We start from the raw sequence: 22,717 nt of genomic DNA, 5'->3' as shown, positions 1-22,717 counted from the left end.
TACTATTGAAGCTATGATGCCTAGAGCAGTTATGGCAAACACTCAGAAGGTCTATGAAAATAGATGTGTAGAAGTACTTTGACCTTCAGCCGTGTGACAGCAGCCTGCAGATCTAGTGTCATGACTCATGGAGGGGTCAGACGTTTGATTCAGGTTAGTCTTTCTTAGAGCAATATAGGCTCATGAGTGACTCGCAGGTGTACAGTTTGGACCCTTGAATATAGCTTCTCTTGAATTGAGTGTGAATTCTCATGGCTAGTAGGGCATATATGATTGCAAGACAAAAGCTTTAAGGTCCACTGTTAACGATTGTAAGAGATGACTGCTTGCGGGAATCCTTAGAAAGAAGCTTTATGGTAATGGGTAATGATAGTCTTTCATTCGTGGCATCTTATTTTTTACCCAAGTAAAAGTGGTCCAGTAAAAAATCATGCTCATTGCTTATGCAAACACGTCTTTTAGATTGCTTGCAATTATTCCAAATTCAGAAAAACCCTTCACTAGCCTCTATGCGAATAATTACAGAAGAGTAAAGACTGCAACCAAAACCCCTATGCAGCACAAAGAAAAATCAAGGGTACGGTCTCCATTGTAATGTCCATAGTCAGTCTGGACTTCCTGGTCCTCCTGTATTTCTGATTTGAGAGTGGCCCCACCATAGAGTTAGTTTCTTTTCTGTTGAATTGAGACCTGCAGCCTCAGATGGAAACTGTGTCATGCTTGATGGGATTTTCCTTGGTCCACATGGTTATAGGAGTGTCTACAGCCACGTAGTAGATTACTCACACTGTGTAAGGAAGGACATATGGTTAGTAAGGAGTCTGGTTGTGCAACTTAAGAAACTTATGTTGTAAGGATTGACCATATGCCAAGCAGCTTATGATTCTTTGCTGTGATGTTGACCTTATGGATGTACCTGTCTTCTTTACATAGACAAGCAGAGAAAACAACATATATATCAACCAAAACCAGTTAGTGCGTTCATGATGGCCACATCAGGTAAACAAAAACAATCATGTTTTGAAGCTGTCATAACCTACGTTGACTCTTGAGAACTATATTTGCTTGCAAATAGTTACATGGTGACATTTTCTCTAAGTGTGTGACCTTGACAGTCACTCCAGTAGCACCCGGTACATTTTTTAAATCATCAAACATCTGTCCATTGATTATGTACACAATTTTAATACAGTTTTGAGTATTTTGAAGATATGGCTTTGTTGTTTTCTGGTCATTGATGGCACACTGTCTGGTTGTCTTTGGTTGAAGGCTCCTGTACTGGTGAAAAGAATTGATGTTCTGTTTTTTTACTGCAGCGTGCATATAGTTGGACTTCAGTCTGAAGAAATTGATGCTTCTGCAACAGATAATTCACATCCTATTGATATCCAGACAACACATTGGAAGCAGGCAAGATGACATATGCAAATTTTAGGTTCTGTTTAGAGTGGGTTGCTCCTTAAAGAGGGAAGATTGACATTTGTGCAGGTTGTAGCTATCTTGAAACAATTGGAAGGGAAGGAAAGGCGTCAGGACTACTTGCAGAATCAGAACAAGGATGCAACCTCAAAGATAATAAGAATAAAGGACAGCATCAAACAGCAGGTTTTTTCTTGTACATGTTGTCCTTGAAATGTGTTATTACCCATTGATTTTTTTCAAAAATATGAAGCTTTTGTAACCCCCCCTCCAAAAGCCCTTATCTTTCTCCTGCCCCGGGTTTATTTAATTGAATAATATTACAGCTCTGCCGGGATATAGGTGCTCCTAGCCAGTAAAGGTGAAAAAGAGCCTTATGTACTACTTTAACAGGCCAAGATGGTCACATGGAACTAACCAATCTGCAGTGAGAAAATTGAAAAAGAAAAAACTAGCTAGTGAACAACTAGCTCTTAGACCTTATGCCAAATAAGATCATGCTCTCTGATTATGACAAAGAATTATGGCTTGAGGCTCTTACAAATCTTTTTTTCAATCTCCTTTGTTACAGTTGAAACTATATAACTTTTCCAAGTGCCACATGTACTTTGTCCACCCAAATAATGAGAAGAACCCCCTTTATTAAAGTAGTCTGCCCTTCACGCAGAAGAGCACTGCTGGAAGCGGAAATATGGCGAAGAATCAAAGAAAGAAAAGTCAAATCTGGTGGAAGAAGTCAACATCTAAAGATTCCGAAACAGCCGAATACTACTTTGTCATGGACAACAACTACGTCTTTTAAGCATTCTACCTGTTCATGGCATGTATTATTTGAGCTTTTGTGTTTTTGTACCTGGGCATCTACCTGTTGGTGGGAATGTCTTGCTTTAGTCCTGGAGATGGGTGGCATCTCTTGTTGATAGAGAAAGGCCAAGCATATTGCAATCTTCCTAACTCATGTGGAGGGGATCGAAGGTTTGTAGTTCAAATCTCGCAGTGGTTAGCGGTGAGTGGATTTGTGCTGAGATGAATTGTAACCCCTGATGAAGGGTGATTAACTAAGCAATGATGAAATGGTTTGGTAAGTGATAGCCAAGTGATTGATTTAGATCACGGCAGTGAGAAGTGCTATGTAACGAGCAACGTGACAACTGGGATAAAAGAGAGACCCTTTTGGCAACAGCGTGCTGCGCATATCTTGCTCTCCATGAGAGTCAACAGCTTGTGGTGATTCTCTCCTTTGTCTTCATTTTGGGCTTTTATCTTTCCATGCATATATGTAGTTATTTTGTCCCTTCTTCTCGTATATTGGATCATGCATAGTGCTTTGCATTCCGTAGATCTCTTTTGTCTTCACTGTCTGCATGTTAGTTATACAATTAGTTCCTTGCAGATTATCATGCATATAGGTTAGTATTCCTACAGACGTAAGTTGTTTTCCTGCACCTAATAACTGACAAGTGGGACCAGTGGCTGTGTGGTCAAATGTAGAAGACTTCCGAATGACCCAACGGTTGATTGTATGGTCCTTCTGCCTCATGCTGAGTATACCATGGTATGCAGAAGATAACATCAGTGCAGTCCATATTCGAAATGCCTTGTACTTAACCATAGCACTGAGGGACATCCCCATGGCTTAAGACTCACACCCTGCTGCTACTGGGATATCAAATATTATGAGCATGGCATGAGAGAAAATGCAACTCAAGGGGAGTTGCTAATCTGTCTGAAATAATATCCTCTGCACTAGCACCATTATACAACTTTTTGGCCATTTGTACAAGCATACTGCATGACTGGCCTGAAGGACATTTAAAAGAAGACCAAAAGAATAAAAACAAGAACGCAAAGAGGACAACGGTAAGGTGACAAATAAATTGCATGTAAAAGATTAGGAGTGGTCAGTGAACAAAATGTTTCCTTTGTTGGATCGCTGACTGTTGTGTAGCAGCCTGCAACGAGAGTTGGTTGGGGAGGAGCAGGAGTTACCTCCTCAGAACTGGTTTCTACAGTTGACCAGGAGAAAAGGGGAAAACAGAACAGAAAGTGGACAGAAAACATAGACTAAGCAAGCAAGAGGAGGTAATTAAGTGAGAGAGGAGGGGTGAGCAATTGACAGGCAGTGGGATAGGGGTAATGTAGGACCTAGGGGAGGGGGAGTTTGGGGGGGAGGGGGGGGGGGGACTTGCATACATCAGCATGTATGTGACAGGATACTGTGCAAATACTGCTTTGAAGATGTGGATACGAGTCTTTCTTGCATTTTATCAATCTATGTATTGCTTTGCTAATTTCTAATCTTTTTGCGGAATGTGAAATTGATTGACTGATGGCAGGAGGAGCAGAAAAGAGAATTGCTTTTGGAGATGGATAAACTGCAGCAACGTGCAGCCGAGGCAGGAGTTGGTGGTATTCTGCAAAAGTTGCTGCCTCTAGTGGAACAGCAGAAGGCAAGCTCAAATTATATCGTGCTTTATTGATAAAAAAACCAATCAATCAATTACAAAGATTCTTGAAGGGAGATCCAATTAATGGCATTCTGGTCACAGATCCTTGAGGAAGAAGAACTCAGTTTTCGCACAAGCTGCAAGCAGAAGCATGCTGAACAGCTGGCAAACATAGCAAAGCTTGAAAGCCAAGTTGAACATCTCAAAGATGGTGATGCCTATCAAGCTGAGGTGGATGATGCATTAAATCACGACCTTTCAAAACTGAAACTCTTAAAAGTGGTAAGGAGGATACACATTGTTTGTTGGTTTTCAACAAAGTTTAGGAAATATGCAAATATTCAAACTGAATACACTTGCAAAGATTGCTTAAATATTGTCTTCTGAGCTGATGATTTGGTAGGGTCCATATGATGAAGTTTTCTTTTTCAGTATAAAACTTCAACAATGCTCTATGTTTGTGTATCATACTTATCTCTCTTCTGGTTTTTTGATGAGAAGTGATTAATGAGCAAGCCCTAGCACTTCCAAAGAAACGCTTGTGTGGGTGTATGTGTTGCATGTGTGTGTGCTGTGTCTCCTTGTGAAGGGTTGTACTGAGCATAGGCACATACACAAACAGAAGCACATGAATGCATGCAGGCATGCGTGCATTCTCACACATGCATGCAGATACATATTGGCATGGGTGGTGTGCATTCACATTGTGTAAGAGGGCATGCATGGGTGTGTGCACATGTGTATGAACATACATACATACTTTTATGTATGTATATTTGTACATATGTGCATATGCATGAATGTGTGAGTGCCATACACCCTCTTGGATCCAAGCGCATGCACAATGACCCAACTAGTATTCGTATGTGTTTGTGCAAGCATACATGGGTCACTTGTATAAGTTATAAGCAGATATATGCATTCATTACTATGAATGTATGCACCTATGTATATTCATATGTGTAAATGCATTGTTCGCTCTCTTCACCTTTGGTATATGCATGAAGACGAAACTCCCCCCCCCCAAACAACCACCAACCCCGGTTTGCCAAATGCTTATGAAGACGTGTGATATTGTTTACAATTGTATTTCATCTCTTTAAACATTTTTAAATGGTCTTCCAATACACATGTTTTATAGTTGAAGAACGTAGTACTTTTTGAATGATCAATTGCCACCACTTGCACATGGTACTTTTTGAAAGATCAATTTACCACTTGCACAAATGGTGCTGCCAAGGGAGATAGGTGAGAGACAATGCACACTCCACACTTTATGCATATAAAAGACACAGTTCTAATCTTTGTTTTGTTGGCTTTGACAGTATAAAGTATATGCACACTCCACACTTAATGCATATAAAATACATAGTTCTAATCTTTGTCTTTTTTTGCACCGTCGAAGGCGGTGATCTAGCAGCAATTTGAGGATTTGAGCTCTTGTTTTAAGCCCACTTACTAAATTTGGGTCTCTCTCTCTTCTTAAGCCCCCTTCGGTCGTTCGAAGACTTCAATAAACTCTCTTTCTTTCTTTCTCTCCTTGCTTCACGTTTACTTATAGAGGGATGAAATGGCTGGAAACATGGGGTATAACAGCGGCTGGTATTCCAGAAGATGCATATGAAATTAGGGAATACTGATGCATAAAATGCTACAGACATTATGGCAAAATGTGGGGACAAACATGCAATTCCACAAATAGGAAATTAACCCATTGGACAGCTATGGCATGCATAGATACCTCGGGGAAGACATATCAATGTTAAAAGGCATCTAATCTGCACAATCAGGACCAATTCACATGATCTAGAGGTGGAGAGGGGTAGGTGGGCAAGACCTAGGATCCCAGAAGAAAAAGGACTCGCAAAATTTGCCCCACAGGAGAGGTGGGAAATGAGCAGCATGTACTTCTGAGATGTAGAGCCTATGTACACATCAGAGAAAGTTATGGGGTCAAGAGAAATAATCTGAAAGATCTGCTGGAGCAGCCAGCCAAAAAGCTAAGAAGCTACTTAAATGAGGTTTGGGAACACTGCGAACAAGGTACTAGGGCTAGCACACAAGCTAGCCCAACAAGTACTCAATGGCTGTTTTGGGTAGGCTTTCATTGACTTCTGTTTAAGGAAAATAATGTATCTTTGAACATAGGGCCTCTCTGCTGCCTTTTTATGGCTTTTATTCCTTGTCTCGTTTGTCGAAGTAATGGAACTAGCTGTGCTTACTTGAATGGCACATGTTCCAACACAAGTCAGCAGTTCAGTTTCCTCAGTCTCGTAGATGGTTGCATGTCTCTACTGTCTCAAGAGTCCTTGGCCTTATCTGAAGAATCCTTAAATTATGATTTTTGGGAATTTTACCCTTATGCCTTTGCCCAAAACAACAAGGGCCTTCTCATCACCAAGTCCATCAATACCACTTCTTTCGAGTCTCTTTAAGCAAAAAGGATCCTACTAACTCCGGTATAGGCCTTGCTTTTGCAGAAAGCAACAAGGGACCAAGTCCATCATACTCCTCCTCCCAAGGACCCTGCGAAATTGTTGGAATTTAGAGACTCACAAGTCTCACATGAAATGATAAACAACTCACATAAAATTATGAGACTAAGTTGAGATTGCATAACACTTACAAAACATATAGCTTTGAATTATGAAATAACTAACGACCTCCACGCATCCCTACTGGGTTTGTTGTGGAGGTTTACAAGCTCAAAAAGATGGTCATGCAGGCACACAAGTCTATGGACTAGGGAGGCGACACACAGTTGTAATCTGTCCCACAACAACAAGATAGAGGGCTGCTACACAAGCATCTCGATACAAAGATTCTAGCAAAGGCCACTCAGGCCGAGAGTGATGCTAGGTAGATGGCGGCACACGTACCAAATCCCAGATGCTTCTACATAAGAAGCTAGAAGACCTCGAGCTGCTCACAGTAGATATAAGGAGCAAGGCTCCTCCTCCAAACCGACTTCAGAGGTCGGCAAGTACCAGCAGCTCGCACCAATCATCCCTAAGCTTTTGAGGCAGCATATGTGGATCTCATGTCTCCTAAAGATGACCAAGAGGCAGTATGTCGGACTCTCATGGAGGAGCTGAGAAGGATCACGAAGTGTAGAAGAAGGAAAATGACTGCCCAGAAGCGTGGAAGCATACTCCCTGACTCGGTACAGATATGTAATGATCTGAAATGCAGCATCTAGCTGTAATGGGGGTGACCCAAACTTTGCCCGAATGATTTGGTGAGGGATAGATGGCTGACCACGGATCATCCGTGATAACATGAGAACCTGTAGCCGCTCCACCTTGGCCCACTCTTTTTTTTCAAATCTGGCCCCTAGCATGGGCTACCATACATCCCTGCAGGGTGGACCAAGGAGTCAGAAAGCAACCCTTTGGTCCGTGAATCCTGAAAATGAGAGCGGAAGCACTGTCTTGCTAGTCTAGCCAATGAAGCATACCCTCTGCTCAGGCGCGCCTGCATCGCGGGTCTCATGATGAATGTGGGCCCGGAAAAGACGACCCCCAGATAAGTGTATGATGAAACTACCTCAACAGAGGACTCATCAAATGTGAAATGCTCATCGCGCATGACGACTCGAGATGTATTGAAGATCATAACCTTGGTTTTACCCAAGTTGACCTTCAAATCTTGAGACTCACAAAAGGGCTGTAGTGCGTCAAGGTGTCTCTGGAGCCACTCTACTGAGGAAGACAAGAGAGCCACGTCATCTGCATAAAGTAATATCCGGATCAGCGTGCCCGCGAGAGAGCAGCCTACCCCACCCTGTGCTTGCATCACTATCTCGAGCTCGTCGATGTAGAGGCCAAACAAGGTAGATGATAATGGGCATCCTTGTTTGACCCCGATAGTGCTCATGATCTCTTCTGTCCATCCAGATCCTGTTTGGACTCTGCCTGAAACTCGCTCATAAAGTGCCATGACAGCCCAAATGATCTCCTAGTCGTAACCCAGATCCTGTAGGCGTCGTATGAGGCGGGCTCTCAGAATGGTGTCGAATGCCTTGCGGAAGTCCACAAAGCAACAATAAACCCTCTGCTTCCGTGCCCTCGCCTCCTCGATGATACATCTGAGCGCAAGGATGTGGTTCATGGTCCCATGATCCCGCCTGAAACTGGCCTGCCTCGCTGCTCTGAGTCCTCGACACTCTGCAAATCTGCTGACCTCAGAATCAAGTATTGATGCATAAATCTTGGACATGACATGTCCAATCATGATGGTTCTGTAGTTCTCCGGGTTCATGGGATCCCTGGCCTTGTGGATGGGTGCGATAGTGTTGATGGTCCAAGTGCGTGGAAACCCCAAGCAAACGGCTTCATTAAATAGCTTGGCTAAGATCGGGGCTAGGAGGTTAATCCCATATGCAATGAACTCAGTGCATAGTCCCTCATGATCCTTCGCTCGGCCATTATGAAGTTTCATTACATCATCCTTTACCCCCCCCCCCCCCCCCTTGGGTGAAGAGGGTGCAGGATGTGGGGCGTGGCATATGTGATAGGTTAGGGGCTGGCTGATTTGGGATATCATAGAGCGTGCGTGCATATCAGACCACACCTGAGTGCCAGTGAGTGATGGGGGGGACCATCCCTCTAGAAATCTATGCTAGAAGTCCTTAGAGTTGTTACTGAACAGAATGTTCAGTAGCTCCTCGTTTCGACGCACGAAGTCAAGTTTCTTCTTTGGGTACCAGACGGCAGTACTCGCGTAGCGTCTCTGGTTTGCTCGGAAGGCTGTTTTTTGTTTCGAATTTGAGCTTACGGCGTAAAGCCTTACACTCATCATCGTAGCAGCTATTACAGGGTATGGTCCCAGGAGGTGGTGGGCAGTTGGAGCGGGTGGTGTGGGGAAAGACGTGAAGAGCAGCCTCGTGTAGTGAGTGAGTGACTAGGGCAGTAAGGGTATAAAGTCAATGTATGTGAGAAGTATGTACAGAGGGCCAGAGTAAGTAGGTGAGTGATCGTGATCAAAGCGTATATCATGGTAAGTGGAGTAAGAGCTCAATGGGGTAGAGAATACTGTGCGGCGGGGAGTAGAAATGCTAAAGAAAAGATAGGTATGGTCGACTCCCGGAGCGAGAGGTGCTACGGTAAAGTCAGTGATGCGAGATGTGAATGCAGGGGATCCCATGATGTAGTCCACAACATTGAAGCCTCCCCCATGTGGAAAGCAAGTGAAGACACTTGATGCGGGCCATCTGTCAAGACCATTATAAATAATGAGATCATGCATCTTGCTGAGGTCTAATAGGGCCTGCCCATAGGATGTGAGCGGTCCTTGTCTGTCAGCTGAAACTCATAGCATACCTGCCTCCTCAAGGTCAATGTCTGGCAGCAGAGTGGAATCATCCCTGAAGTCGAGGAGTGGTGCCTGACGAGCGCCTGTTCTCGCGTTGGAGTCCCCAACTAAGAGGACTTCCTTGCGGGTAGAGAAGTCAACGATGGACTGATACAGAGCAGCAAATGGGGATGTCTCATCCTCTACTCAAATATCTCTGGCAAAGCGGGAGGTCTGAGGGGGGAAGTAGTAAACTGCGATAAACAAATCTCGGCTATCCATGTGTCAGATCCGAATCCAAAGAAACCTGGAGTGTGGATCTCTCTGCTCCTCTGAGATGGTCCCCAAAAGTGTGGACCTGTAAAGGACTACGACTCCTCCTGATCCTCGAACTCCTCTTGTATCCCTTGTCTCATCTCTGTAGGCAGACTCCCATATATACCCGCTGACTGCTGGTAGTGGGCGCTCTGGACTTTGATGTGTCTCTGTGTAAAAGACTATGTCGTGACTCCTATAGGATTCCAAGAAGTTCCTTGGTTCTAACCATAAGGTACCATTACAGTTCCAGATGGTGCAAGATAGGGTCTCGGATGTCTGGGTCTCATAGACCCCACCCCCCTATGCGGGAGGTGAGGTGGGTGTCCGACGAGGGCCTGTAAGGAGTCGTTCGTCCCGTACTAGTGCCCACTTTCCCTCTTTGTGGGCCTGATCCCGCTGCTACAGTAGGAAACACCTCTACTCAACTTGTAGTGGAGTGAGGTCCTCGTCCATGAAGATTGCTGGGTGGTCTCGTAAGGCTGACCTACGACGTAAAGCCGAAAGCTGTGCCTGCGCGTCATGGAATTGGATGATAAGGGGCTGCTCTCGGTTGGGGTCCCTCCCAACCCGCCATGCCAGTGCGGGGAATCCCATGTAGTCTGATGTTGAGAGCCTTGCTGGCTCTCTGTTGCTGCTCCAGGAGGGTAGCCGAAACGGTTACCTTTGTAGGTTCTCATTTGGCTACGTCGACCCATCTGGACGTCTCCTCGATGGCAGATTGCATGGTTGCAATCTGTGCCTCCACCACTGGGGTGCTCCTTGGGATTGTACGTACAGTAGTGACCTCCTGTCGGAGCTGTGAGATCTCCTGTCTGAGCCCTTGAATAAGATCAGCCTGGGCTCGGATAGCCTGAGACTCTACTCTTGTATGAGTCGTGCCTGTTCCTGAGTGAAATGTGTCTGCTCTTGTGCGAAGCGTGACAGCTCCCTCTCGCGCTCTCGGATGCTTTGGACCTCCATCAGCAAATACTCCCAAGCCTCTGATGGGTCAGCTCGTCCGTGCTCTTACGGAAACTAATAGGAATGTGGCTTGAAGGTGTGAGTAAGAGACTGGAGACTAGGTAAGATGGGTGCGGTATGGGGATGATGAGGTGATCCTAGCAGGGTGAGGGAGTATGGGCTGACTGAGAGGTAGGGGAGAGAGAAAGGTCGAGTAGTGCCGAACAGTGTATGACTCCTCCAAAGTAGGTGTCATAATCAGAGAGAGAACTGTAGCGGGAGAAGAAGGGAGAGATGGAAGAGATGGTGTCAGTGACAACCTCTCTGTCCTAGGGGAGGATGGAACAATCGATGTCATGGGTAGGGGTATATCAGAGCCAGTAGTTGTAACAGCAGAGGTTGTGGGCGGAAGTGGAGCTGAGAGAGGGGCTGGAACTAGAACTGGAGCTGACATTGAGGCTGAAGCTGAGTATGAGGATGTAGCTGAGACCGAAGCTGAGACTAAAGCTGAAGCTGAAGCTGAGGCTGTGGTTGAAGCTGAGGCGGAAGTGGGCCCCGCCTTTGCTTTGCTGTCCACTCCAAGTCCACTACGGTTGTATCATGTGTTCACATCTTCGAGTTTCAGGTGTGTCTGTTTTTTCTTTGTGGCTTTATTTGTATCCTTGCCACCTTTTCCCATTTCGTTTGATTGACCCGTGTTCGGTGCAGGTCTTAGTGCAGGAGTGGGAACGGGAGCATGAACGGGAGCTCCCTCCCATGATGGGAGGTACCCCCAGGGGGGCTGAAAAGAGGCTGAGGGGTGGCGGGGGGGCTAGTGCTATGAGTATCTATGTTAGATCTCAAGCTGACATCTTTGGGCTGAGACTTCCCATCATAAGGGAAGAGGAGCTACATGACAGTGAGTTGGCAGATGACACAACAGTTTACTTGGATGCCATACCACAGATGCTCACTTCTTTCAGGACAGCATTGGATTTATTTTGCTTGGCGGCGAGGGCGCAGATAAATTGGCATAAATCCAATTGGCTTTTGGATCAGTGATGAGGACACTCCAGTTTGGGGGCTTGACATAGGATTCACTTGGGTTCAAAGGGGTGTGCCTGTCAGGTATTTGGGCTGCCAGGTCGGCTTGGATATTTCTTCCACGGAGTAGTTTGCTCTCGTGTTGGAGAGCATGAGGAGGAAGCTCCTTTTTTTGAGCTCAGCCAAGCTGGATCTTGCCTCTAGAGTTGTGGTGGTCAACCAGGTCCTCTTGGCCACGGCCTGGTTTGTTTGTTCATGCTGGTGCCGTTCTAGGGACTGCATCACTCAGCTCAGGAGACCGATCAGAAATTTTTTTTGGAGTGGGCTTGATGGCACAGTAGATGCGTTAGCCAGGGTGGCTTGGAAGACCCTCATCCTCCCTACACAGGAAGGGGTCTCAATATCATTGATCCAGATTTACAGTGCAGAGCTTTACTCTGCAAGATGGTGGTGTAGGGACTTATGCCAGGGCAGGAGCCGTGGAAGGCATTTCTTATTAGCAGCATACAGACGTGCACACCTTCTTCAGGAGGAGACTGGATGAGCAGTATTAGGTGGATTTTCACCACAGCACACCTCAGATCACCTTCGTCCCCTCTCATGGTTGCCATACTGAAAGCATGGGCCAGTTTCAAGAGCACTCTTTGGAGGATTCCTCCTTCCTCTCGTGGAGAGATTGATAGGCAACCGACCATGTGGAATGACACTATATTGGATGATCATGGCAGACCACTTGGTGCCTCCCTTTACATGCAGTGGTCCAGGTAGGGGACCTGCATCATCTTTGGGGTCATGGAAAGCTTTCTACAGGCTTCTAGAGGAGACCAAATCTCAGTTGACAGGACATCTCAGAGGGAGTGCAGGGAGGATCTTGCAGATTGAGGGAGCCCTTTCAGTGGATTGGGTAGACACAGATGATATGCCACTCACTTGCTTCACTTGGGCAAGTACTTTTACGAGAGGCGGCGTTCCTCTTCAGGTTTTGGCCTTTGGAGATGCACATGAGGATGCTTTAGTCTTTAGTGTGCATGATGGTGGCAGATTGCTTAGGTCCACAGAGGACATCTTGCTTGAGTCTGCTTTTCAGCCTATCATGGTTGTAGGTCTTTTGGTGCAGGGATCGGATTCAGAGTGGTTCCTCGACCCAGACCCCCGGCTACTCTCCACCGGATCTTCGAGGCTTTGGCTCTACGGGGGAGTTCCCATTAGGTATTTGCAGTGGGACCTTGGAGAGTGGGAGTGGATTGACGTAGGGCATCAAGAGAAGAGCATCCCCTTCTTTTGTTACACGGTCAGTAATGCTAGGAGATTCCAGCTCAGTAGTAGAGATTGGAGACCTTCCAGAGTTTCTCATTGGGAGACATTTGATATCACTGCGGATTTGCAGAGGTGCTTCTGGAAGAGACTCTGGAAATCCCACAAGAATAGAAAGATCACTCTCTTCTTTTGGCTTTCTATCCATGGTGGGATTGCAGTGAACCTTTGGAGATCCAGGTTTGGAGCTGACCCTACTTGCCCTCGTTGCCTCTCTGCTTTGGAGACTATTCAGCATTGCTTATGGGATTGTAGACAGGCGAGGATGATTTGGATGGGGGTAGCCAGGATTTTCAGTCACTTTGCCCACTTCCCATTCTTTATGACATGGGGCTCAGTGGCTTGGCTTTCTCTTACAAGGCCTCAGGTATTCTATGAGAGACTTAACTCCTCTCGGGCCATCTCGATTCGACGTCATCAGGTTGAGTCTTGTTCGTTGGATGTGATACCACACCTTCCTTTTGCAGCTGTACATGCCTCTGTGGATACCTCTTGGGAGATTCTAGCGAGCATAGCATCCTAGCATATCTGGAGAGCCAGATGCACAGAGGCATTGGAGGGAACTCAGGTTAATCCCTCCCACACATTGACTAGTATCTGGACAGACTCTGGACAGACACTGTACATACCTTGATGGCCGTATGGACGAGTATGCAGGGAGACTCCCATGCAGCCTCAGCTAGGAGGGCTTCTTTCTTCAGGAAATGGAAGGATTCTCCTTTCTTCTCTGAGACTCCTACAGGGTTGAGGTGGCACTTTCAGCCTAAGCCTTGGTTGTTTTCCACCTCACTTTGAGGGGGTTTATTTATCCTCATGATTTCATGATGTATTCCGCTTAGAGCTTGCTCTCGCGGGTTTTTTCTCTTACTTAATAGAAGTCTATTTCTTGAAAAAAAAAAAAAAAACTCAAGAAAGCACGCCTCTGCTAATAAAACTAATGGTGAACGTCTTCTAGTTGCACCACGGTTGCTCTGTGGTCTTCTCAGCTCCCTTGGCACGACAGGTAATGGACGAACACTCGATCGGCTGCGCAATATTTTTCCTGGACATGGACGCTCCAATTTACCCTCACAGTCTCCTCTCAACACTGTTCTGATACCACTTGTTGGAATTTAGAGACTCACAAGTCTCACATGAAATGATAAGCAACTCACATAAAATGATGAGACTTAGTTGAGATTGCATAACACTTACAAAACATATAGCTTTGAATTATGAAATAACTAATGACCTCCACGCATCCCTACTGGGCTTGTTGTGGAGGTTTACTAGCTCAAAAAGATGGCCACACAGGCACACAAGTCTATGGACTAGGGAGGCGACACACAGTCGTAATCTGTCCCACAACAACAAGATAGAGGGCTGCTACACAAGCAGCTCGATACAGAGATTCTAGCAAAGGCCACTCAGGCCGAGAGCGATGCTAGGTAGATGGCGACAGACGTATCGAATCCTAGATGCTTCTACACAAGAAGCTAGAAGACCTCGAGCTGCTCACAGTGATATAAGGAGCACAGCTCCTCCTCCAAACCGACTTCAGAGGTCGGCAAGTACCAGCAGCTCGCACCTATCATCCCTCAGCTTTTGAGGCAGCATATGTGGATCTCATGTCTCCTAGAGATGACCAAGAGGCAGTATGTCGGACTCTCATGGAGCTGAGAAGGATCACAAAGCGTAGAAGAAGGAAAATGACCGCCAAGAAGCGTGGAAGAGAAACCTCATGTTCACAACGTTGCATGTCCGTGCACCACGTGCCCTAAACTACACTTAACCCAAAGATCTCCCATGAGGGTGAATTCCTAACATAAATGTCAATCAACTCTCAGTAGGCCCAACCCACGGGAAAACATTATACTTTTGTGTGTTTTAGGCTTCCTAGCGGGTTGAATGGATCTTTGACGTAAATCTTTGTTACTGTAAGTTTTGGTCCCATCAGTAGGCTTTTTGACTCAGATTTGCGAAGTTTCCCTTTGAGGGGATAAAGCACTTATCAGCTAAGCTTTTGATAGGCCTTCAGCCTGCCTTTCTTCTTCCCAGATGTTGGCCCAGTAGAAGCAAGATGTCAAATAGCTTCGTAAACAGCTCTATGCGGCTAATCAAGGAAAGACTGTTCAATTTATGGGGCTAATCAAAGGACTGTTTCTTTTTCTTTACCTCCAGTTTAGTCATGCTTTTTATGACAGAAAAGCTACTTGTAGTTGGGGTTTTGAGTGCTTTGTTAGTCTGTCAACTTCTACAACCGCTTTGCCTAGTAATTGCTACACTATCAGCACTTTCTTCTTTGTAAATAGCGGGATCATCCAGTGATTTGTTCTATTTTGTAGGATATGTCAAGGGCAAACCAGAAAGTCTTTTTACTTCGCAGAAAGCTTGATGATTTGCCATTGCAAACAGAGCTGCTGCAGTGAGTATCAGCTGGTTTTGCTTCCTTCTGCGCTGTTCTTGTAGTCTTTCGGGATGAAACTCATTTCAAGTTGTTGCCCAAATATGAAAGTACTGCTGAAAGTCAAAAATTATAGCAGAACCCATTCAGCAAGAGATCTTACAAGTCTTAATTACAACTCTCGGATGCAGGTATGAGCGGTGTTTTGTGGAGCTCTATTTGCATATACAGGTGGTGGCACATTAGATTTTCTTCTGTACTTTTTGGGTGATTGTAGAATGTCAACTGTCACTCATAGGAAAGACTATGGCTAATTATTTCAGTGATGGTTTGAGGTTGTATTTCTCTGTAGGAGGTTTGTCAGTTTTACCTGTTATTCTTATCGTGGAAAGGCATCTTCTGAGTAAATCTTTGCGTTTTTGTATGTCTTGTTTTTTGTCACATGCAGGGAAAGCTGCGTGAAACACGAAAGTACTATTCAATGTACAATGCTTTGGCTGAAGGGAACGAACTGACAGTGAAGGAGATATCTTTGCTCAATTCTATCAACACCCAGGTCTTCTATCCTCACAGAGCTCGGCAGATCCACTTTAGAATATGTGTTGCCTCAGTTGCTGCACATCATTTCATGAAATGGGATCTCTTTAATACACCTATAAGGAATTAGGCTTCATGTTGAGTTTCCAGGTCTTTGCAGCTGTAAAAATCCTTACTCCTAACTGCACTGATAAAATGGCTGTACGTCCCTATCCTGCTGCTTATAAGGTATATCCTATGAAAAATGCTCTGTAGGTGCTAAATGATTTAGGCTGCCTCTAAAAGCAAACCGCAAAGCCTTTTTCCCCTGTATTTCGTCCCTATTAAGGTTTTCAAAGCTTGGAATTGTTTTCAAGGGCAATTTTCGGCTTCATACAACTAAAACAATGTTGTCATTGACTTGCTAAACATAATGGAGTAGACATGAGGGAACTTGTTTTAGGCCCCAAACAAGGTCATGTGCTGAAGCCAATTCGAGATTGACTTCTTTAGTTCAAGTGAGACACTTTATTTTTCCTCGAGGAAGACGCAGGTAGGCGATAATTTCTATCTAGCATAATAGAGAATCATTCTATGAGACTCTTGGTAGCTTAAGCTAAAAGGGGCCTGCTTTGACCTTAGACCAATCGGCAAGATTTAGGTCAATGCATGTTTCTCCTCTAGAAATACTATTATTGGCCAGCGTTGTAATACGTTAGCTTGCCTTTTATGATCATGGCAATTGATTGACTTTTCTGAACAAAAACGACTTTTGTTGTAGTTTCATAATTGATGTTTAGGAAATACACAAGGCACAGTCTCGCTTCACTCACCCTCCTGCACCTTAGCCTCGCTTTGTGCAGGGGTGGTGTTGAGTTGCTTGCTTAGCACGCCCCCCCACTTCCCCTTCCTTCTCCACCTAGCTTCGCCTTGTAGCCTAGATCTGCTAGTTGGAGGTCAACATGAAGCCGCACCTGAAGTGAGGGAGTTTCAGGACGCTCCCTTGCGTCCGTCTTTCTCGGCTGTTGCTGTTTCTCCCTCTTCGGTGTGGAATGGGACAGCATGGAGTCAATGGAGCGAAGCCTTTGCCACCCCCTCTAACTGGCCTTGGGCCCTGAGACAATTGAGGGCATAGCACCACTCCTGTCGCTTCATTTAGAGAGGGGTTTCAACGTCAACATTTGGGGAGTGTGGGAGTTCATACAAGGGAGACTTCAGACAACGATTTGTAGTTCTTTCGTGCTGCTGGTACTTGGAGAGTGGGAGCCTGTAGGGCACGCTTCAGTCTTAAGGGAATAGATCAAGCTCTCATTTTTCCTATTTCTTGGCAGTGCCTCTTCATTACTTGCAGTACTGGACAATTCGAGGATCGACCACATCTTTTCTCTTTCTCGCTTAAAGCTCTCCCGATGAATCTCAGCACAGCATGCAGTGTTGCTCCTGGAACAGTTTTTGGCACCCGTATTTAATGTTGGTGGAATGTTGGCCTTCTGTTGCAGGAGTATTTTGGGGCTTCCTGCTTGTCATCTTCTTCTCTAAAGTTTATGCAAATATATTTTAGGAGTTGGGCATTCTTTTTTGGGTTTTTGTTTAGGTTTCAGTTTAGGTTTGAATAGAGATTTACATCTCCGCAAAAACGAGTTGTTGTAATGAATTGCTGCAAAATTGAGTGAAAGTACAAGAGACACCCAATATAACAAAACCCTAGGGTAGGGTGTCCTAACTGGACTAAGTGGCCTAACTGGTACATGTACTAACTGTATCAACTGACCGAACTGCCTATAACTAAGTGGCACCTATGGATAGCCCATCGAATGGCCTACAAACCCCCCTCCATGGCATGGGCTGAAGTATCCTGGACATGTCTCAAAATACCTGAATATCTAATGTCATGGTTGCACATGTTCATCCTGTAGGGATATAGCAACCTATGACTGTATAGAGCATATTAGATCGAGTCGTCACTAAAGGTGCTAAGGTCAAAGCTTGCCGGAAAGCTTCAAACTTAGCTCGAGGAAGAGCCTTTGTAAAAGGATCCGCCAAGTTGTCTTCAGTGGGAACATAAGACAACTGAATATCACCTGCTGATAATCTCTCTCGAACATATTGATAGTGAACCTCAATATGCTTTGTGCGGGCATGGAAAACTGGGTTCCGTGCAACAGCCAAAGCACTCTAACTATGAGTGAAGATGACGGTAGGAGGAGTTTGACATGCATGAAGATTTGCAAGCAACTTCCGGAGCCAAACACACTCCACTGTAGCTGTAAATGTTGCTCTGTACTCAGCCTCACAGCTAGAAGTAGCAGCTGTTCTCTGCTTCTTGCTGAACCAAGAGATGCATGAAGTACCAAGCATGAAACAGTTGCCACTATGTGCACAACACACGGGTGTCCGGACAGCCAGCTCAATCACTATCAGTGAATCCATGCATGACAATTGAAGAATCAGCTTCATAAAGAAGGCCCAAATGTTGAGTGCCTTTGAGGTACTTGAAGACACGCTTTGCGGTTTGCCAATGGTGCCGTATAGGGGTTGTGCATATATCTGCTCAACTGTCAGACAACATAGTGAAAATCGGGTCTAGTATGGCATAAATAAATCAAACAACCAACTGCGTGTTGAGAGAGGGTGACATCACATGCACCACTGCCATCCTCAGATGAGAAGTGAAAACCAGGCTCTAATGGTGGGGAATCGGATACTGGCTTGCAATCCTCAAACCGAAAACACTACAAAAGTTGTCCAATATACTTCGATTGTGACATCAAAATGGCCCTTTCACTGCTAGCAAATTGAATGCCCAGATAATAATGCTAAAGACCAAGATCAGACATAGCAAATGTCTTTTGCAAGTCAGCTGCAATTTGCTCAGCATGTGTCCCAGTCACAAGCATGTCATCTGTTGGAGATATCATAGCCAAAGAGTGTGTTGGTGTGTAGTACTAGGTGATCTAGTACTAGTCTATGTGTGTGAGTGCCACGTGTCATCATGGGACTTATCCCATATGCACTAGGTGCTAGTGTGTGAGTGAGTGGCCTATATAAGGCTTGTACTTCACTTGCTTGATATACTTGATAAATGAATGAAAGCCTTTCTTTATGTCTTCATTTGAGCATTATTTCCTCACACCCTCACTCTCTCTCTCCCTTCACCATGTTTCTAACATGGTATTAGAGCCACCTTCCATAGCTGCCACGTCACCCTAGCCCTAACCCTAACCCTAATTCTGCTCAGCTTTCTCCTTGCAGCCGCCTCATTTCCACCTCTAGCTGCCTCCTTCCCTCAGCCGTTTGCTTCCATTTCTGCCTGTCCACAGCCCGCCTCCATTGCTGCCTTCATCAGGATTGTCCAGGAGCTATCCTGGAGTATTCTAGGTGCTCTAGACAGCCTGTTAGCTGGCTGATTGGCACAGTCTTCAAGGCTCGTGTGCACGTGTGGAGCTCTCCATCGCCAAACTCAAGGTCTATGTGCTGCTGCTGCATATCCGCCTTCAACAGAGTCATTTCCGAGCTGTTTTGAGGCTTCCAGCACTTCCTTATCAGCCGTTTTTCATCTTGGTGACCTGCTACATCAATTCGAAGCTGTCCTTCTGAGCCGCCTTGCATATCTCAGACCTGTTGCAGCATTTCAAGCAGTCACAACACCCACAAGAGCTCCTTCTCTTGTTCAGTTCTGTGTTTTGGAGGTTTTCAACGCCAAGAACAGCCTTTTATTGCTGTTGTTGTGTAGTCGGCCACCTGACAGCATTATCTGCAGTACTTCAAGGCCTTTGAAGGCAATTTGGAGCAGTCCTTTGGCTTCCATCATATCTACATTAGCCGCCTTTCACATAGGCAACCTGTTTTTGCATTTTGAAGTGCTCTTGTGAGCCATTTTGAGGGGTTTGGACCTGTTGCAGCACTCAATTCCACATCTCGAGGTTGCTGCTGCTCTTTGAAGTCATTTACAGCATCAACTTTGCTGTCTTGGTTCTGCTGTGTGCATTTCGGAGCATTCCAGGCCATTGATTGCTTGCTGCAGACATCTACAAAGACCTAGACCAGCCGACTCAGTTGCTGGTTATCCATTTCAGGCTGCTGTTCACTCTCATGAAGCTATTTTCAATCATGACCTCCTTGTCTTCGAGTTCTATCGTCGTGGAGAAGTTTAAAGGGGAAGGTTTTCCCAAATGGCAAACCAAAATGCAGCTTCTCCTTATGTGTGAAGGAGATTGGGATGTTGACGATGACCAGGTTGAGTTACTTGATCAACAACACCAAAGGATTTGGAAGCAGCGGAATGCTAAGGCCATTGCCCTGGTCTTTGCTTAGCTGACTCTCTCATCCATAATGTGGATTTCAAGTCAACAGCTAAGCAGATTTGGAGTCGCTTCCAGACCTTCTTTGGTAATAAAATCACCAACTCTAAAGTCTTTTTGTTAAACACTAACTACTAACTACCTACAGGCAGATCACGGGAGAAGCACCACTATTGTTCCACCCAGCCAACATTGCTGAAAAACAAGAGAGCCAACAGAGAATTCGAATTACAAAAACATACGTGAACAGTTCATTCTCTTCTCTCTCTAGCTTCAACAAGCCCCATCTCCCTAGATGGATCTAGATGCCACATGTCATCATCATAGGGCCTTCCTAATGCAACATTTCACCCCTCTCTTGGGATGCTTTAATATCCTTTGCCCCTAGGCACATTCCTTGCATTAGGCCCTTAGCCTTAGATCCACCTAGTCTGGTGCTATCAACCCTCACCTAGGACCTTGACATTAATTCCCTCCTGATCATTTACATGAAGCGCAAACAAATAATTACAAACATAGATCCTTTAAGGGAAATGTCGACTGATTCTTTCGAGGTCATGCTACCTCGGCTAGAGCGTAACATTACTTCCCTCTTCAGACATCAGCGTCCTCGATGATAAAGTCTGGGAACACTCTCCGCAACTGGTATACGGATTCCCAGGTAGCTTCGGATAGAGGCTGACCATGCCATGCAACCAACACCGTGGGTATCTTAGCATTGTTCCTCGGTCCAGGATTCTTGTTGGTTTGCGCCTCGCATTATTCTCTCTCCTAAAACAAAACCACACCTTCGATTAGTGAGTCACCTGTATAGGCTACGTTGCCTATTCTCCTTAGAATTAACCACGGCCCACAGTATCGAGGTGATAACTTAGCACATTCTCCTAAAGTTAACGACTTTGAATGCGAAGGAACTCTGAGAAAAACTTTTTCTCCTTCCTTAAATACTCTTATAGACCGGTTTTCATCCGCATATACCTTGGCTCTATCCATAGCCTGGCGGATATTAGCTCTCGCAAGTGCTAGCATCTCCCGCATCTGAACTACAAAGTTCGTGGCACTAGGCACTCTCTGAGGTACTCTAACTATAGTTGAATTTGCTGGTCTATAACCATAGTTCAGCTCAAACGGACTGAACCCTGTAGAGGAATGTTTTCTATCATTGTAGGCAAACTCCAACAATGGCAACCACTTGTCCCATGTATGTTGCCTCAATGACACATATGCCCTCAGCATATCCTCTAAAGTCTGGTTGACTCTTTCCGTTTGACCATCCGTCTCAGGATGATCCCCACTACTCATTCCCAACTCAGTCCTTAGTGTCTCAAATACCGCTGTCCAAAAATGACCGGTAAATCTGACATCTCTGTCTGACACTATGGATCTAGGCAATCCATGTAGACGAAATATATGTCTAATAAACAAATCCGCCACTTGCGGGGCACTAACAGACTCTCTAGTCGGAATGAAGTGCGCCTTATTGGTTAGACGATCAACCACCACAAGGATAGAATCATACCCTCCTTGTGTTGTAGGCAGCCCTACAATAAAGTCCATGGAAATGCTCTCCCACTTACTTAGTGGTACTTCCAAGGACTGTAAAAGTCCGGGTGGCTTCACCCGCTCCCCCTTACTTACCTGACATGAGAAACACCGTGTCACATATTCATGAATATGTTTTTTCATCTCTGGCTAAAAGAAATCTCGCTTGACAAGATCATATGTCTTCTCGACTCCTGGATGTCCCGCACATGGGCTATCGTGGCACTGTCGAATGACTCTCTGCCTGAGATCATTCTGACCAGGTACTACAACCTTGCCATTTCTTTTCAGCATACCATCCCTTATGGTATATCTTGCATATGTTTGGCCTTTTCTGGATGCCTAGTCATCCTTTTCGTTTTCCCCGGGTTTTAACACATGAGCTTTAGGCCATAAGCTCTGGACAAACTCGTCCACCTTTTGAGTTTCTCTGATCTCGGTCATTAGAGCACTCTCTAATACCGTGAAACTCATATGGTGCATAATGCGAGACAACCATAGTTGCACGAAACGCCCGTTTCGTGGGCAGAAACGGAAATGACGAAACGGAAACGGCGTTTCGTCAAGAAACGCCATTTCATAAACCTTGCTTTTTCCCTAAACCCTAAAAATGCGATTTCGGCCGCCTCTCTTGATCTTTCGCCGCCTCCCGCCCGTTCCACTCCTCTTGTGCATCCTTGCTGCTCTCTCCACCTTCTCTAAGCTCTCTCCATCCCTCCATCCTTTGCTCTTGGACCTCCATCCTTCTCTCTCCATCCTCTTCATCCTTTGCTCCATCTTCTCCATCCTGCAAGCTGCAGCTTGGCAGCCTGCTCTCCAGACTCCATCCCTCCATCCTTCTTCTCTCCATCCTCTCTTTAATCTTACCTTCTATCTCTCCATCCTCCTCTCCATCCTCCTTCACTTCTACCTTTGATCCTCCAGGCTCCTTCCACCTCTCCATCCTCTTTTACCTCTATCTCTCCATCCTCCTTCTACGGTCTACCTCCCATCCTTTCTCACTTGTGACCTCTCCATCCTCCTCAATGCCGAGAGATGCTTATTGGGTCCATGTCTCCCTCCTGGATAGTTATAAAGGAGGCGGTGGCTCCAAGAAGTGGAGATGCAACTATTGCGGCATAAGCAAAACGGGGTCTGTCACACGGGTGAAAGACCATCTAGCAGGTGTTCCCAGCAAGGATGTAGGACCTTGTGAGTTCGTGCCTACTCCAGTGAAAGGTGGC

At 45.5% G+C, this 22,717-nt stretch overlaps 1 protein-coding gene across 1 annotated transcript in view; it reads left to right on the top strand.

Annotated features, from left to right (window-relative positions):
• LOC147896672 (paramyosin-like protein) overlaps window positions 1-22,717 on the top strand; it is a 157,080-nt gene that overhangs the window by 81,890 nt on the left and 52,473 nt on the right. Inside the window, exons 8-14 of the mRNA XM_087381551.1 lie at window positions 1,317-1,410; window positions 1,489-1,605; window positions 3,756-3,869; window positions 3,969-4,148; window positions 15,077-15,156; window positions 15,327-15,366; window positions 15,584-15,691. Of these exons, the coding sequence (XP_087237677.1) occupies window positions 1,317-1,410; window positions 1,489-1,605; window positions 3,756-3,869; window positions 3,969-4,148; window positions 15,077-15,156; window positions 15,327-15,366; window positions 15,584-15,691 (733 nt within the window). The remainder of the gene's footprint in view (window positions 1-1,316; window positions 1,411-1,488; window positions 1,606-3,755; window positions 3,870-3,968; window positions 4,149-15,076; window positions 15,157-15,326; window positions 15,367-15,583; window positions 15,692-22,717) is intronic.

This window comes from Dipteris shenzhenensis, chromosome 11 (genome assembly GCF_047967505.1).
Source record: "Dipteris shenzhenensis isolate YYH24624 ecotype China chromosome 11, Dip_SZ_1.0, whole genome shotgun sequence".
In the NCBI taxonomy this organism is placed as follows: domain Eukaryota; kingdom Viridiplantae; phylum Streptophyta; class Polypodiopsida; order Gleicheniales; family Dipteridaceae; genus Dipteris; species Dipteris shenzhenensis.
This window is presented reverse-complemented; position numbering and strand designations above follow the sequence as displayed.